This window comes from Scleropages formosus, chromosome 19 (assembly GCF_900964775.1).
Source record: "Scleropages formosus chromosome 19, fSclFor1.1, whole genome shotgun sequence".
NCBI classification, from domain to species: domain Eukaryota; kingdom Metazoa; phylum Chordata; class Actinopteri; order Osteoglossiformes; family Osteoglossidae; genus Scleropages; species Scleropages formosus.
Genome location: NC_041824.1, coordinates 21,011,252 through 21,028,365, shown reverse-complemented (window position 1 = coordinate 21,028,365; position 17,114 = coordinate 21,011,252). Strand labels below are relative to the sequence as shown.

General features: G+C 43.6%; 2 protein-coding genes across 5 annotated transcripts; one reads left to right on the top strand and one right to left on the bottom strand.

The window, feature by feature from the left end:
- Positions 1-1,648: 1,648 nt before the first annotated feature.
- On the bottom strand, positions 1,649-8,322 carry idh3g (isocitrate dehydrogenase (NAD(+)) 3 non-catalytic subunit gamma). 2 transcript variants are annotated; one of them, XR_001966509.2, is made up of 14 exons: positions 8,199-8,322; positions 7,744-7,791; positions 6,695-6,706; positions 6,115-6,212; positions 5,679-5,794; positions 5,231-5,291; positions 4,939-5,071; positions 4,704-4,837; positions 4,449-4,551; positions 4,115-4,261; positions 3,872-3,966; positions 3,410-3,537; positions 3,026-3,166; positions 1,649-2,814 (listed from the first exon to the last, which is right to left on the bottom strand). XR_001966509.2 is itself a non-coding variant. In XM_018760676.2 (14 exons), the coding sequence occupies exons 1-13, from the start codon at positions 8,277-8,279 to the stop codon at positions 3,062-3,064; spliced, it is 1,194 nt and encodes a 397-aa protein (XP_018616192.1). In that variant the 5' UTR covers positions 8,280-8,321; the 3' UTR covers positions 1,649-2,814; positions 3,026-3,061. The 2 variants fall into 2 exon arrangements, 1 of the variants encoding a protein (XP_018616192.1); XM_018760676.2 differs by having other exon boundaries at positions 3,477-3,537; positions 8,199-8,321.
- fam3a (FAM3 metabolism regulating signaling molecule A) lies at positions 7,873-16,888 on the top strand. Of its 3 annotated transcripts, none has more exons than XM_018760678.2 (9): positions 7,873-7,938; positions 12,592-12,657; positions 12,968-13,102; positions 13,206-13,329; positions 13,535-13,593; positions 13,788-13,838; positions 13,979-14,063; positions 14,654-14,780; positions 15,684-16,888. In XM_018760678.2, exons 2-9 carry the CDS (start codon positions 12,645-12,647, stop codon positions 15,780-15,782), a joined length of 693 nt encoding a protein of 230 aa, XP_018616194.1. In that variant the 5' UTR covers positions 7,873-7,938; positions 12,592-12,644; the 3' UTR covers positions 15,783-16,888. The 3 variants fall into 3 exon arrangements, with proteins under 3 accessions (XP_018616194.1, XP_018616193.1, XP_018616195.1); XM_018760677.2 differs by lacking the exon at positions 7,873-7,938 and adding an exon at positions 10,519-10,705; XM_018760679.2 differs by lacking the exon at positions 7,873-7,938 and adding an exon at positions 11,304-11,795.
- The last annotated feature ends 226 nt before the right edge of the window (positions 16,889-17,114 follow it).

Here is a 17,114-nt window from a genome sequence, read left to right as displayed (position 1 = left end):
ATATATATATATATACATACTGTATAGGGGGGTGCGGTGGCGCAGTGGGTTGGACCACAGTCCTGCTGTCCGGTGGGTCTGGGGTTCGAGTCCCGCTGGGGGTACCTTGTGACGGACTGGCGTCCCGTCCTGGGTGTGTCCCTTACGCCCTGTGTTACTGGGTAGGCTCCGGTTCCCCGTGACCCCGTATGGGACAAGCGGCTCTGAAGATGTGTGTGTGTATATATTGTACATAGAGTTTTATGCAAAAATTTGGGCACCCCAGGCCATGTTACATAATTAGTTAATTTTGTAAGTGAAAAGTAGTAAAGAACTGCTGCAGGAAACAGAGTAAATGCACAGTTACTTATTATTTCATGAACTTTTGAGACTTGGTGACCACACTTATTTGTGCCTCTAGAACATTCTGTCCTTAGGTTTGGAAAGAGTCCATCAATCTTAATCCTGGTAATCCTCTCCTACTTTTCTCTTTTCTCTTGCCCAGACCTTTCCAAGAAAGTCAGATCTTCGATAGGGCATGTGCAAAGTGTAATAACCCCAATCTCTACATCGGTGTTTCCATGGAGAGTTATGGCTTTTGTTATTCGCTTTATAAAAATAAATTGAATTCAATGAATTCAATTTGAACCCAGAATCCATCTGTTTGTTTTCATGGCCATCTATGGATTGTTAAAAGCATCTTCCAGCCCCATAGCTCCAAATATCCTATTTCCCCGTGTGTGTCCTCACAACATCCAGTGTTCACATATAAAGTGTTAAAAAGGAGAATTTTTGGGGCGCTTTCCAAGGTCAGCACCAGCTCCATAATACTGTATCACCTTCAACAGAGATTCAAACAGTCCTTTGAAGAACCTCAGTTTAAACCAGACTTATTAACATCACATTAATTTACTTTCATTGCCTGCTTCTCCAAGTGAGGGCTGTGGCAGTGCAGTGTGTCCCACAGTGATGGGGCACAAGCTATCTGGGGTACACCATGGTATCTCGGTTGGGATTTCACTGCCTCTCCACAATGGAAATAAATGCATCCACCAAACAGTAATCATTTTATTTCTGTTTAAACAATGTAACAAAACTGTCATCAATTTTTTTGCATTTTCAGTTTTGCTAGATTAAACATTCGTTTGGTGTTAGTTTGTACTTTTGCCAAATTTTGGCACCGAGTTTCAAGCACTAAATGTTCCAGTACCCTTTAGGATCTCATGCTGTTTTGAGAATGTTCTGGTGCCTTCTAGAATCGTCCAGTGGTTGCTGTGGTTCGGTGCTTTCTAGAACATTCTGACAAATGCATAATCTTTCATTTTTTTGCTCATTGCATTAAAAATCTATCAACATACATATTCCTTATATGTGTGATAAAATTCCTCAATTCTTGAAAAATGTCAAAAGCAAGACTGTGGCTAAAACTCACACTCAAGAAGATGTAGTGGTATTTTCATAAACAGTAATTTTATCAATGCAACAATTGACATAATTAAGAACTCTGAAGAATTTTGTGTTGAGCAGTTGCTATGACAACAAACCTCAGGTTATGATTACTAAACACTTTAGATAATGCTACCTGACCACCCTTGGCACACTGTGTATTTCTGAGTGTCTGTTCTGTTGATGATCAATAGAAAACACACAACTGAACAAAGTGAACTGCTTTGTAACTTTATTTTCACATGAACAAGAGCATGAAGCAGCAGCAGAAATTTTAAGTAACCGTTTCATTTATCCACTTGCGCTGCCATCATACATAAGAACACAGGGTCCTAATTGCCCACCTTTGAACCAGTTTTCCAACCTCACACCCATTTAAAGTTTTCAACCCGTTACCTCACCTGTCGGGTAGCATAAGAAAGGAGCACTGCTCTTCACAAGACATGAGCCGTTCACCTCCTGAAACTGAGCAGCTGCATTAATTCAGCGTGAAAACTAATAACCAAATGTCCAATATGTGGCTGGATATACTGGTTTCCCCACCTATGGACAGCGACAGCAAACCAGGACACCAGCGAGGGCCAGGAATCTGGGCAGGTGAACAGCGCTGGGGGTTCGACTCAGGTGGCAAAACCTCGCTGCCGTCAGCAAGGACTCAATCTGAACTACGCAGTTAGACGCGGTGCTTGTGTAGTACAACACTAAATAACAGCACCTGGGAAACAGGTGATCTTATAGGTAATGCTGTGAATACAATGTCAAACCGTAGGCCTTTTTCGTTTTTAAAGTGAAAAATCCACAGGCACAAATTACACATAAACCCAGGACCCATGGATCTCAGATCTGTGCTTTACAGTGCATGACCAGCAATTCAGAAACTGTTCTGTTTGCAACAAAAGAGAATAAGAAAGGTCACAAACCCAAAGAATCTCATTTCCACTGCTTGGCCAGCAACAGTTATTGGACTCTAGGCATTTTACCAATGTAAAAGAATATGGTTCAGCTACATCTTCCTTGCCAGTCTAGATATGTTCCGCATCAGAGGGGTGAAAGAGCCCCCGAAGAGAGAGGCTCTGCTCTATATACTAGTGGGCACCAATAAAAACCTGTGCTCAAAAAGCAAGAGAAACCAGAACTGCAGCAAGCAGCTGGGAACACATCTGTTACAGCAAAAGTTTTCTTGCTACAAAACAGGGGGGGGAGACAAAGCAGAAAGCATGCAGATACAGAGTGGAGATACTTCACTCAAGATTTTTAGGATTACTGCTGTTAAGGTGCATCAAACACTGCATGATGTTGCCAAATACAGAGAGTTGAAAGCACGCAACTCCACAAATAGCTGGACTCAGGAGAAGAGGGGTGACATCCTGCAGCTGAACTGGTTCCCATCTGGGAAAAGGAAGGAGAAAAAGAAAGGAAAAGTGATGAGGCTCAAAGTTCCTCCATAGTTGTTATGCAAAACACTGCTTGGTGGGGTCTTTCTTATTTTCTGCATTTACCAAGGCAGCAGGTCCTCCAGTATAGCATCTAAGGTGGCTGCTGACCCAAAGTGTAAGCCTTCCATTAGTTGGCTGGTGTGCGTAGCAGAAGCGAACATCACCTGTGTGTGTGCGCGCGCCAGCACGCAAGGCTGCGTTTAGTAGTATGCCACAGTGCGGGGGCCGGTCTTCTGGATGATGTTCATGATGGACTGAACCACTTCAGAGGTGGTGCCCTGTCCCCCAATATCTGGTGTGTGCAGCTGTTGGAGTTCCACAGAGAAGGAACCACATTTACCCAACAGAAATCACATTTATGTGGCAAATAATGATGCTCCAACACAGCAGCGTGTTTGTCCTTTCAGTGTTAGCTAAACTGTATAAAATGAAAGAGGTATAACAAGATTTTAAGCCATCAGCTTTCATCCGTGTATCCCAGTGCCTCTGATTTAACCCATTACAAGGTCAACTAAGTGGGAAACTCATGTGGTGTTCACCAGGCCCACCAGAGGAGCTCTGCAGAGTCAGCGCAGACATGTGATTGAATTGTACTGATGAGAACATGTGTCGTACTCTGGTCTCGTTCATCGTGGTGAGGATAGCATTTCGGATTGTAGTAGCGTACTCGTGCAGCCTGGGAAAAGAGGAAGGCAGAAACAACTCCATTACAGCGCATCCCAAATATGTAACAATTCTGAAAGTTGTGTAGACTGCAGGCGGCGCAGTGGTCAGAGCTGCCACCTTGGACTTGAAGGACCTCAATCTGAATCCCATCTCCTGCCATTGTACCCTCAAGCAAGGTACTTCACCTCAATTACTCCAACAAAAATTATGACGCTGGAAAAATTGGTGAAGAATTGTATGCAGCCTAACACTAAGTTCTGCAGAAAAGCATCAACTAAATAAATAAATATAATTGTAACACAATGGTGTGAAGGTCCATCAATAACCATGACACACAGACTCACTTGAGGTGGTCAAGCAACAGACAGCTGGCCAGCAGCATAGCAGTAGGGTTAGCAATGTTCTTGTTAGCAATGCTTTTCCCCGTGTTCCTAGTGGCCTGCGAAACAAAGCGAGTGATTAAGGCACCATATCTCCAAAACATCCTCTATCATGCTCTCCTCTCATTCCACCCCTGTACCTCTAAAGAGTCAGTCTCCATCGAGCCTTCACACTGTCGACTTTGTCTCCCCGTTTCACTTCCTCACCGTTTCAAACATAGCGTAGTCCCGCCCGTAGTTGGCACCCGGCACCAGGCCTGGCCCCCCCACCAGGCCCGCGCACACATTGCTGACCACGTTTCCATACAGGTTGGGCATCACCATCACGTCAAACTGCTGGGGCTTACAAACAAGCTGGAAGTAGTAGAGTGTAGGACAACGAGAGCTGTTAATCCAGGAGTGAATGCAATGTGTACAGGAAGCACTGAAATTGTTGAAAACAGGGGGGTGGGAATCACAGAGCAAGTTCTGGAAAAAAAAAGTCAGCACATCTGACAGGCAACAGTCCCACTGAGTGAGAACGTATGAATCACTCATGTACCTGCATGGTGGTGTTGTCCACAATCATGCTGTCGAAGGTGATATCAGGGTAGCCGGATGCCACCTCCCTGCAGCATTGAAGGAACAAGCCGTCACCAAGCTTCCTGTGTGGGAGGGCAGACAGAGAGAAGCGTTCACGTATACAGGACCAGGCTGATGTGCTCTCCATGTCAACCAACAAGGAGCTCAGCCTTGCACTGAAGGAAAGGGAAAAAGAGAAGCAGTGACACGGGAAACGACCGATGGCTGGACCTACATGATGTTGGCCTTGTGGACAGCTGTGACCCTGCGGCGACCTTTCTCCCTGGCCAGACGGAATGCATAATCGGCAATACGCAGGGAGTTGAGCCGAGTAATTATCTTCAGGCTCTCCACCACTCCTGACACACTCTGGCGGCGAAGCAGGCAGGTTAACACATGGAAGAGGGTGAGTGAGAAAAGCGTCACAGATAGGAGCAGCACTAAAGCACCCCCCGTTAGCCCTCCCTCACCTCATGCTCCAGGCTGCTGTACTCGCCCTCTGTGTTCTCCCTGATGATGATGATGTCAATGTTCTTGTGGCGGGTCTGCACCCCAGGGAGGGACTGGCAGTGCATCATGTTGGCATACAGATCCAGACTTGTGCTGAGTGTGAGAGATGCTGTCAAAGCCCCCATGGACCAACAAGCCACAGACAGGAGAGAGGGGGAGAAAAACTCTGCAGGCTTCCTCATATATTTATTTATAGCGAAACTATTTGTACTTCCATCCACACTGCCTGGAGGAAATGCTCCACTGCCTTACCGCATCAGGTTGTTCCTGGACTTAAATGAGGGCGGCATGGTGTGGTTGGTCTCAATGTTCCCTGAAGACAAACAGTGACATTTTAACTACATTATATTGCCTTAATATATTCACAATTTTTATTTCAGCTGACACTTTGCTCCAAAGCAACTAGCAGTGTTAAGCCATTTACAATGATTCGCCTTTCACTAGAGATAGGTACCTTGCTCAAAAGTACCACAGCAGAAGCAGGGATGTGAACCCATGCCCTTCAGGTCTTTTTATTGCAAGGTGACAGCTCTAACCACTATTCTCCATCACTCTCAAGTTTACATATCACAGTGAGGAAGGATAAATATCAGAGAAACTTCCAGCACCGTCAAATTATTCACCAAACAAATACATATTTAAAAAAAAAAAAAAAAAAAAAAAAGACATACATGTTCTAAAAATGACGACAGACACAGACCTTTGAGCGCGACCCCATTGCGGCGGATTGCAGTGATGGCATTGTTGATGTCATCCTCATCAGCCCGCGAGGAGTTCACATTGACCACCTCAAAGTCCACGGGCACACAGCTGAACCTGCCAAAATGCACAGAGGACCATCGTGCTGCAGACAATTGCACGGCGAAATGGACGACGGGGTGACAGCACTCGTACCATATGCAGAAAAAAGACATTATAAATCAGCCTTGAAATCCAGAGATCTGTGATGATTTTGGCATGTTTGCCTATATATGGCAATACCATTAATATATAATTACTATTAAACAACACATGGGACCTGCAGGGGTGTGTGTCTGATTTGTTTGGACAGTTTTGATTTAAATAAGCGTTGTACTGATGTATATAGTGGGGTATATAGTGGGAGGAGGGGGGTGAGTTCTTTCTTACTAACTCACCTGAAGACCTCGCGGACATGATTCAGCAGCTCGGGTCCAATTCCATCTCCAGGGATCAGGGTAACCGTATGCTGACCACCATACTTGGCCGGGGGAGGCTGGAACACACAACTTATTAAATACAAATGTAACTCCCAACTTCACGTTTAAATTCACGTTTATTCATTTGGCTGATGCTTTTCTCCAAAGAACTTACAACAACAAGGAACTTACAATTATTTACTCATTTATACAGCTGGGTAATTTTACTGAAGCAATTTGAGGCAAGTACCTTGCTCAAGGGTACTACAGCCGGAGGTGAGAGTCGAACCTGCGACTTTTGGGTCCAAAAGCAGGAGTACCAACCGTCCATAATAAAACACTATCTCAATGCTGCTGTACAGGGACTCGCAACATGAACTCATACTGCTTTTCTGCATTAAATATGAGGTCTGATGTCTATCAATGAGAAACTGGAGGTTTTTCTTCCAAGCAACATTATACAAAAACACACGTAATATACAGTTGTAATATGATAGGGATTCAATGCTTCTTTGTAACGACTGTGAGATGCCAAAATTGCCAGTAAAGGTGTACTTACAATGATTTTTCCCTGGTTGGTGATGAACAGAGAGTTGAGGAAAGGAAAAAGAAGAGTTATTACCAATCAGGACAACAACCCCAAAATCAGCGTTCGGTTTATCAGAAAGCCACCGGATTTATTACTGCATAGACGCGTTAGCAAACGAGATGCAGCGGCTCAGCAACACACCAAACCGCCGTGCGTGCGCACACTTGCTTAGAATATCAAGACAAATCCGTCAACTTTGATTTCACAGCTAGGCTCCTATTCAGAATGTGAGTTATTAAGCGTAACATGAGTTTGCACAGTACAAATGCACACGCTAATGTGTTACAGTGAGCCATCTTCATGCTCAGCACTGTCGTAAACAGTGTAAATCGTCTGATGGCTGATTAACCTCAGTACGGCATGTCTGTCCTCATGCATGATGCGCAAATCAAGGCCTCGATTACCTGGTGGAGATCTTTTATTTCATTACGTTACTGTAGCTGCACTTCATTAATACAACGTATGCTTAGAGAACCAGCACGTACAACACATATTTGCACAAATCAATATACATTAACACAGTAGAAAGAACCAAAAAGAATAAAATAAGTGTTAAAAGACAAAGCTAAGCAAATAAGTGTGATTATAAACTTTAATATATTGTCATCAAAAGATTTCCTTTTCGATGGCTGCCGGCTGGCGACAGTGGAGAGAAAAAGAAAAACGTCCTGACCGACGTACAACTGAAGAAAATAAACCGCCGAGGGCCACGGTCAACCAGCACACAGGTCAAAGTGACGTGGACTGTACAGTTCCCTAGCTGGATTTACCAGTCAGCAATAATGTGAGGCAATACACTGACTTATCCACTTAGAGCAGGGTAATTTTTCCTGGACCAATTCAAGGTAAGCACCCTGCCGAAGGAAGGGTACTGGAGCAGGAAGTGAGATTTGAACCTGGGTCCTCCATTGCAAGGTGACAGTGCTAAACACTACGCCACCCGCTGGCCTCAGGGTGAATGGACGTACCAGATGTTCTCTCTCTCGCACAAGCACACACACAGAGTGAATAATACTCACTGTAAAGGATGAACTCTCTCTCTGGCCTCCAGCTGTTGCTCCCACCGCCTGCGCGCGCGCGCGCACACAGAGAGAGAGAGAGAGAGAGAGAGAGAGAGAGAGAGAGAGAGAGAGAGAGAGAGAGAGAGAGACCAACGTGAGAATCGGAACAGAACCTTACGCACACAGCCAGGGGGGATACGAACCGGAGTAACAGTGAGTAATTGTCGCACCGTCCTTCCTGTCAGCTACATGTCAGGCCACATATTGAATGACTTAGAAATGCGGTGCTCGAGCTGCGCTACTCAACGCCACCGCCGATGCCCTATACTATACTATATAGGACACGACTAGGGCGCATGTGCGAGGTGCGCTGGCGCGTGACAGGTGAAGTGGCGGAGAGCCGCTCCAGGTCCCTGTCCGCCGGCAGTGCGGAACACATATACACACACACTCCCTCTTCAAAAGCCGCTTACTTTGGCCGCGTGGCCCAGGCGCGCGCACAGCGACGGCCTCAGCGCTTTGCGGAGCCACAACGCGGAACTCACGGTCGCCATCTTGTCTTAAGCATAGCCAGCGCGTCGCATAGGAAGGGCGTGTTTAAACACTGAGGCGTGTTTGGCCGTAGAGCGCCCCCTAGCGACGCGGAGAGCTCATCTTCTCTCACACCCGGTACCCACAGTGTACGCTTCCCGTATTAATATTATGGATCTCCATTTCATCTCTGCTGTCTTTCCGCGTTGCGGTTATTGCCAGAACAACTACAGGAAGTGCTTAATTGCAGTCATTGCAGCAAAATTTGGCAGTTACTTCCTCATGCCTTTGGCTGATTTCACAATCTTCCGCACCAAAGGGAACTAGTAATTAAACAAAACCGGCGTCGCCTTTCCTTCGTGCTCCATTCATATTTTGCTCGAGCTGACAAAGAGATCTTGTCAAGTTTACTGCCAAAAAGCTTCAAAAATAGGTCAGGGTCAATTATTTTTGCATTTACCAGTCACTTTTCTCCAAAGTGCTCTTGCAGTGATAGGATAGCTGCAGTGACTGACCCATGTTGTATACACTACAGCTGTGTAATTTTACTCGGTACCAATCTGTGGGCTCTGCTGTGGTACGGCTGACTGGGACACTGTACATGGAAACACGTTTACCTTGTTCTGCAGACATTTTTAAGAAGTTTTGCAATTTTTCCAGCTAAAGGGCTCATTTGCCCAAAAAAATATATATTACACCAATTTTTATCAGTATGCTATTAAAGCTTTGAAAACTGGAACTCACAGTGAAACACGGAAAAATAAGAAGGAACGTTTTATTCAACTCTGGATCAACGGGATTTTTTTATGTCACTTAGGACAGTTTTTGCGGACTGTAATTATCTTTTAATATACACATTTTCATATGAGGCAAAGTGTAAACAGTCATAAGGAATATCAGCCACAAGGGCTACATTTTTCCCTAGGGGACTGATGCTGTTGTCTTCAGACATATCTTAGATTGAAAATGATGCCCAAAATTATGGTGTGTTTTTAGGTATACAGTATATCTCCTAAAGCATTAATGTATATCTTGTTCTTATTTACATTTACACTTATTCAGTGTGCTGAGGCTTTTTTGAAAAGCAACTTGCAATATTAAACTATCTTCAATTATTTACCCATTTATACAGCTGGGTAATTGCTACTAGAGCAGTTTTAGAGTAAGTAGGCCTACCTTGCTCAAGGGTACAGCAGTGGGGGCATATTGTTCAAGATGTATACACATAACATATAATCTAAGGTATAATAATACTACATACATGTAAGATGTATATCTTGCCTTAGAAAAACATCTTCAAGATGTGTTGCTCTAATTTGACCGTGTCATTGTCTAGTGTAAACTGTAAATGTCGATGTAGTTATTTGTTATTATTTTGGGGCATATGGTGCACCTTGTTAAGTGTCACGTGTTAAGATGCTGTGTGTGTGAATTTCCCTGCTGGGATTAATAAAGTACCATCCTGTTCAATCCTCTCCTCTTTACTCAGAAATGGCTAGAAGCTTACGAAAAGGAAGTTTATTTCACGACATAAAGAAAATTCAGGAAATTTTTTCCAGGCCACTATATTAAATTGTTACATAGTTTTACACAATGGAATGTTAAAACACCGATGGGCATTCGTTAGGGCCAGGGGGTAACAGGTATATTAGAAGCAACTACAAATACACACAATCCGAAACCGCTTGTCCCAAGTGCGGTCGCGGCGAATCGGAGCCTAACCCGGCATACAGGTGACAGGGTGGAGGGCTAAAGAGGGAGGGAACACACTGAGGATGGGACGCCAATCCATCACAAGGCACCCCAAGCGGGACTCGAACCCCAGACCCACCAGAGAGAGCAGAATGCGGCCAACCCACTGCGCCACGAAATCAGAATACAGTTTAAACTTTTTTTTGTTCAAGATGTTGCTACTGCTATCTGAGTCACTGACAGCAAAAATTGTTTTTTCCCAACTGTATCGTCGTATTGAAAAGTTTAATCATACTTTATTCTTTTAAACTCCAGGAGCGGTCTTTTGCATAACCTACGTTTCGTCATCCTGGCAGCAATTTGAATCTACCACAACCGGCGCGCATGTCCGCGTAGCGCGAGACACACATCTGACGTGTTACTTTAAGCATTCTCGTATTCTGAGTTCTCTGGCTGTCTACTGTTATTTATTGTTATTGTTTATTAGCATTACTCATTGTCATTGTTATTATTTTGTGCAGTGTTCCTATTGTTTTTATTCATAGTCTGTGGAGAAGCATTCAAGAAGAATTTCATGATACTTGTACACAGTACTTGTACCGATGATAAGAATAAACTTGAAACTTGTCGTTCACGCCGGATCCGTCAGCGACCCCCCCTCTACATGATGGTAGCTTCCGATGTCACGTGATCGACCCAGCTAAGATCCTGTTTGTACTGAACGCCAATGAAGCTGCGCTCGGAAACGCTACCGCTGGTGAGTTTGTGAACTATAATGTCCGCTCACTTTGCTTCTTTCTCGCACGCGTACGACACTAACCGCTTTTTTTGTTACACCGTGCCGCGTTTTCATTGGACCTCGAGCGGCGGGGAGCCGACGCGGACCCGGATTTACGGCGAGGTCGCGTGCGGCCGGCTGCGTGTTTACTCGCGGTACACAGCCAGCTCGCGCTGCTCTGCCGAGTGAAATCGTGGAGCGCGACACAGTTAGTAGCGGCTCGCCTGTACGAGTCGAGTACGGAACGGAATGGAACGGAACGTAACGTGACTGTCTCCGGCTGGTTGTCGTTACGGTTACCATAGCTAGAGTGTAGAGCTACCCCGCTGGTAACTGTGTCTCTTGGCGGTTGACCGGTTCTGTTTTCACCCTAGTGGTTGCTGCACCGTACCGTCGTGTAATCATACTGCGACAGCGGATCGGCCGCGACGGTCTGTGCTCCCTGCCTCAGTGCCTGGGCGTCGGCTGTTCGTCACGCTGGTCTGGTGTTACGTACGTGTGTACCGTGGGTACCGGCGCTGGTTGCTAACAGTAACAAGAGTTCGTGAGGTACAGTAGCCGTAGAGTTAATTCCGCGTTAATAATGTATGTTTCGTTCGGAGCGTCATGACGCATATATAATTATTTTTACTGTTACGTTAGCACTAGCAGACGCTTTTTATCTCCAACCAAGCAACGTATCTCAGAAAATACAACGTTGAACGTGTGCATATCATCATATAGGAGAGACCACGTGACGTGACGTGCAGACACGTAATTCTAAGTGCAGTTAGTTTCTTTCCACCATATGAGTGTACATCCCACAAGTAGCTGCATTAAATTTTATCTAAGTATCTATGATACTAGAATTAATAATATCGTCACCTTCTACAAGTCTTATCATAAGTCTTGTGTGACCAACTTTACATGATGTGGTCCAAGTTGCCTTAGATGATCACCTCTACAGCAATTTACCCATGTACACAGTAAAGTATTCCAAAGGTGTCCTAGAGTACCTTGGTCACGGCATGGGTGCTGTGGTAGGAGGTGGGATTCAAACCAGCAGCCTTCTGATTAGAAGGAAACGGCAGTAAGTAGGACAGTAGTAGCCATCTAATGTTCTCCCCATTTGCAAGAGCTCTGTTTTTGCTCGGGTGTCTTTTTGTTAAAAACATGCTTTGTCAAAGAGTAGCTTCTCATCTTTACTGATCCGATTACAGGTGGGAAAAAAGGACCCGGATCAAATGTAGCTCCTTATCTGCCAAGTCGCCTGGTGTCATCGATATATTTTTTATTGAGTTCTGGATGATTCCTTGTTTACGAAAAACATTTTTTCAGTCTAGTGAATAATGTGCTCAAAAAGAGGTCAGGATATGACATAAAGTAGATGCTGCTGATCCAGTGCCCGTGTCTGGTTAGTGATATAATTTCAAATAAGGAATCTTCTTGTTGAGAAAAAATTGCATTTATTACTTTCATCTTCTTTCTTTGAGTCTCGGGGGGGGGGGGATTTACCTTGCATTTTTGCTTGCTAACAAACTAAAAAAAGCACAGACACGGGTGTATATTGGGCTGTAAATTGGGGCTGCTTCATTCTCTCTGTAACATCTGTCTGCAGTAGTGGTTTATTGCCGTGAATCCACTGCATGTGGTGCTTTCCTGTGCACGACAAATGGCGGATTAGCATCCCAGTGTAGTACCTGTTAATATCCGAAAAAAACGAGTGGTCCGCCTAGTTGGAAGGGAACGCGCCCGTTATTCCTTTTCAGCGCTAAAGTCTTGGGCTAACAGCCCCACGTGAAGTGGACTCCATTGTGGTTCAAAGGTAAATGGCTGAAATCTTACATTGTGGTATAAAGCTTTGTGTCTGTCTTTCTTTGTCCAAGGCTCATCCACGTGGCTGTGCATTCACTCTGCAGTGACGGAAAGAAGGTTTATCATGAGGCTTGCGGGTAGGTTTACGTTAAACAAAAGGCAAACAAAGCACGAGTGTTTGTTGCTTAACTGCCGAGTCAGCAACAGGGGGGTCCGTCTGAGATGTTAAGGACTCCCAACTTGAACAAAATACAGGAAATGAACTCAAACCGGGGATTAGCAGCACTGTACTTAAGCCATTAAGTTATTCTGATGTGTGTGGGTTTTTGTTGTATTTTGTGATAGGTGTGGTCAGTTTCCTACAAGTGGGCTCTTTTAGCAGAGCTTAATGCTTTTGTCAAACATTCCCTCTTCACGTTTTCACTGTAAAAACTGCATTTCTTTCAGGGCCTCTGCGGGTCGTAGCAGTGGTGTTTCTAGTAGGACTCACCTGGTTACTAGCCAGTAACCTGTTCGGAGGCGATAGCAGCTTTGTCAAAGTACGGCACTTCTTTCACGGAACTCAAGACCAGACAACGCCAGGTAGGTTGACGGTCCTTGAACGTAATCGTATGCATACAATGTTCTGCGCTTTTTTTTCTTTCATAGAGAACAGCCTTATTCCACGTGTGCCCCTCATTTCCAGAGCCTAAGCCACGCAAGTACAAATGCGGTCTATCGGCCCCCTGTCCAGCAAAGCATCTGGCCTTCCGCATCACCTCTGGGGCGGCCAATGTCATCGGGCCTAAGATCTGCCTGGAGGACAAGATGTGAGATCGCCACACTTCACCATTTCTATCATTTTCTTTCTGGAATTATAACAAGAAATTAAATCTTCCTCAGCAGCAAAATATGTCTCTTCTACCCCCTCCCCGTACTACTTTGTTGTCTTTTTCTTTTTGGTTTTTGAAAAATGGGTGTCAGCAACTCTTGATTTTTGTCTCACTAATTTTCAATCATGTCTTACACTTACAGCCTCTTTAGCAGCGTGAAGAACAATGTCGGTCGAGGGTTGAACATTGCTTTAGTCAATGGTAAATATATTCAGTTCAGTTGTGTAATTGTCATGTCTCTTTGCAGTTTTTTTTATTGAAATGACTAAAATAACCAAGTAGTAACTAAAATAAGTAAATCCTTTTATTCTGTTTTTTGTTGAACTTTGAAGCAACCAGTGTATTTTGAAGTTCATTGTATGTATTGTAAGTGGTGTCATGTGTATCTTTTTCAGGTGTGTCGGGGGAAGTCTTTGATATAAAATCTTTTGACATGTGGGCTGGAGGTGAGACGAGTGAATGGGTCAGTTAAGTCTAAAGTAGAGAGAATATGTCACATTTGCATTAGTTTGTTTTAGTAAACATTAATAGAAATATTACGTCTGTTCTGAGCTTTTAGTGATTCATGATTTATCGTGTCGTTCAGATGTGTCCGACCTGCTTAAGTTCCTCCGTCCGCTGCACGAGGGAACGCTCGTCTTTGTGGCCTCTTTTGATGACCCAGCCTCCAAGTAAGACTTTGTACCCTGCCGTCCGCCAAACAGTGTCAGTCACACTGTGCCGCTGTTGTCCTGTGGAGACGGCAGTCCTTAGTGCAGCTGTTACCTGCACCAGTGGTGTCCTGGTGACGTGTCTACAAGCAGTTTTTGTCAACTTTTTCTTGAGAAGGACCCATGTAAATAGTTTGTCGACCAGTAATTACCCAGGTTGGACAAAAAAAAAAAAAACATAAATCAAACTTCTTGACAATGACTACAGAATAGAATGGCCACAGTGATAAAGTTTTGATATTGACTGGTCATGTGCATACAATGCCTGTGTGTGGAGGTTTTTTTATTATTATTATTTCTTTAAAGTGGTTTTGAGTACAATTAACTTTTTGTATTACAAATGGAAACTCACGGCTGCTGTATGGTTGCAGTCTAATGAATGAGAAAACATGAGATCTAAAGGATTCTGGACAAAGTGACAGAGCCTGGAATTTTCAGTACAACTATATCCAGAATTCAAGCCCCAATTCTCTCGCAGACCACAGCTGAACCATTTTGCGTCTCTCACAGCCTTTCTTTCCATTTTGTCCCTTACCGCATGACCATCACAGGCTGAACGACGAGGCCCGCCGGCTCTTTGAGGAGCTTGGGAGCACTGCGATCAAGGAGCTGGCCTTCAGGGACAGCTGGGTGTTCGTGGGAGCCAAGGGCATCGAGAACAAGAGCCCATTTGAACAGGTAGTTTAAATTAAGGTGACGTTATCGTATCTTTGGTTTCTGTGTGCATGTCAACTTTACGTCATGTTTATATTTATCCTAACGGGGGGCTTCCATTTTCAAAACAAGTGTGCAAAGTGTTGACACATGCTTTTTGTTTGGTGTCATGTGTAACTTAGAGGATATGGGTTTGGGTGTGGTTTTAACGTGGGGAGCAAGTGACACCTATGGAGGCAGATGCATCGCAAATCTGCACTCTGGCACTTGCCTCAAAATTGCATTTGTTTTACTGCTGGATTTTTTTCCATTTCTTTCATGGTGATCTCAGTTTTTTTTGGTCAGTATGCATATAACAGTGCTTTTGATCACATACGTTTAAAACATAAATGTTGTGATTGGTACAAGGCCTCCTACAGAATATACATCATCTTGGCTGTGGGTATATCAACTCTTTCAAAACCCATAATTTGGGGAAAAAAGATGAGACTTGGACTAAAGCTGGGTGGTGCTTGCAGGAAGCCCTGCAGAAAACATAACTGCCATGATGGTTTATTATAAACACTCTGCTCTCATTGAAAATTTTAACGACTGCTTCCATGTTTCTGTAATTCCTCATTCATGGAGTCCTGTACTGTAAAATGGAGAGCCTGTATCTGCAGCCCTGTGACGTAAGCAGCACTACAAATAGCATTTGATTTGGTTATCTAAATGTGAGCTTGTAGTTCTACCAACAACTGGAAAGCAGAATGTTAGTGAATAGTAGCGTGTTTGTTGTCGAGTTTTTCACCTGTAGACCGTTGGTGCTTGTCAGTAGACCAGTAACCCTTAGAAGAACACTGACCAATGTGTGGGGGTTTGGTTTTTTTTCTTGTAATTCTAATGGGTGTGTGAATCAAGGGTTTCTGTCATCTTTCTATCCTTCAGCGGATGAAGAACAGCAAGAACACCAACAAATACGAGGGCTGGCCGGAGTCTCTGGAAATGGACGGCTGCGTCCCACTTCGAGTCTCCCAGGACAGCTAGCGGCTGCTTCAGTGGACATTCCTCTGCTTGCGAGTGGAGCGACAGTTGAGCACCCTGACCTGAAGAGTTCATTCTTCCCTTCGTTGGATCCTAGGAGATCCTCTATATTTATCTCCACGGATGACTGCATCTGTGGACTTTTAAGGGTATTTAGGTTGCAAGGAGTCTGGCTAGCCTTTTTTTTTTTTTTTTTTTTGCTATGTCGCTAGTATTTGTAACTTTTATGAAGGAAAATCTAGAATTTACTTGAAGGCAGCAGCTCGGGTCCTTTTGTCGTGAGCTTGCGCAATCACATTCCCAATTATGCATTCAGAATGCCTAGATGCTCAAAATATTGACCTGTATCAAGTCAGTTCCAGATAAGGTAGTCAACCTAGGATTAAAATGAATAATGCAATGAAGAAGCAACATTTTTATCTGGTGTTTGAATGTGAAGACATTGATAAAGCTGTGAAGTATGCATTTAATGATGGGGAATCTACCTGAAATAGAGAACAGTACAGGAACATCTTAAGATATTGGACATCAAATTACTAAGGAGCTGTGCTATAAAATGATGCTAGGCCCAATTCATTGTTTTTCTTTTTTGTTTCTTTCCATATTATCTGAAACTTCATTGCATATCGACACGTACTCAAAACACATTACACAATGCCAGGGAACAAACAAAAGCTTTACAATTTAATAAAAAAAAAAAAAAAATCTATGCATGCTTTCTAAGTCTTTGTTATGGCTAATAAGCCGATATGATAATCAAAAACTTGCAACGCATTGTCCTTTTCCTGGCAATAGCTGGTGTGCTGGACTCTACTGGGCCTGTGGGTGGGTACTGTGTACCACTAGTCAAAGATCACCCAGAGGGTTGAAGTGCTGAGGTTCAAAGATTTCAGCTGGCATTTTGGTTGTTTCTGACTGCTGCCAGATGTTTTATCAAGTTGAAAATGTGAATAATGAGAATTGTCACAAGTCTGTCAGAGAGAATAAAATTGTGATGTAGTTCCAATGTTTTCATAAACGGTTGAAGGTTTCCATTTCAGTGATCTGAATTTAATTCAAGTGTTTATCACAGGCTGTATTGGTATTATTTAGCAAAATAAATGTTTATTACAGATTATCCTTACGTTAAAGAACTGATTTATTTAAATGTGAAAATGTTTTAAATAAATTGTATGAATACCTTGTCTGTTTTCTGAAAAAGCAACACTTTCCCCTGCATTTTTTTTGTTTGGTCCACATTTGTAACAGTATATTCATGTCTTACATCTAATAGTCCTATACATGCATAAATATATTTTTTTAAACTCCATCTTTAAATTTTCTTTTTTTTTTTTT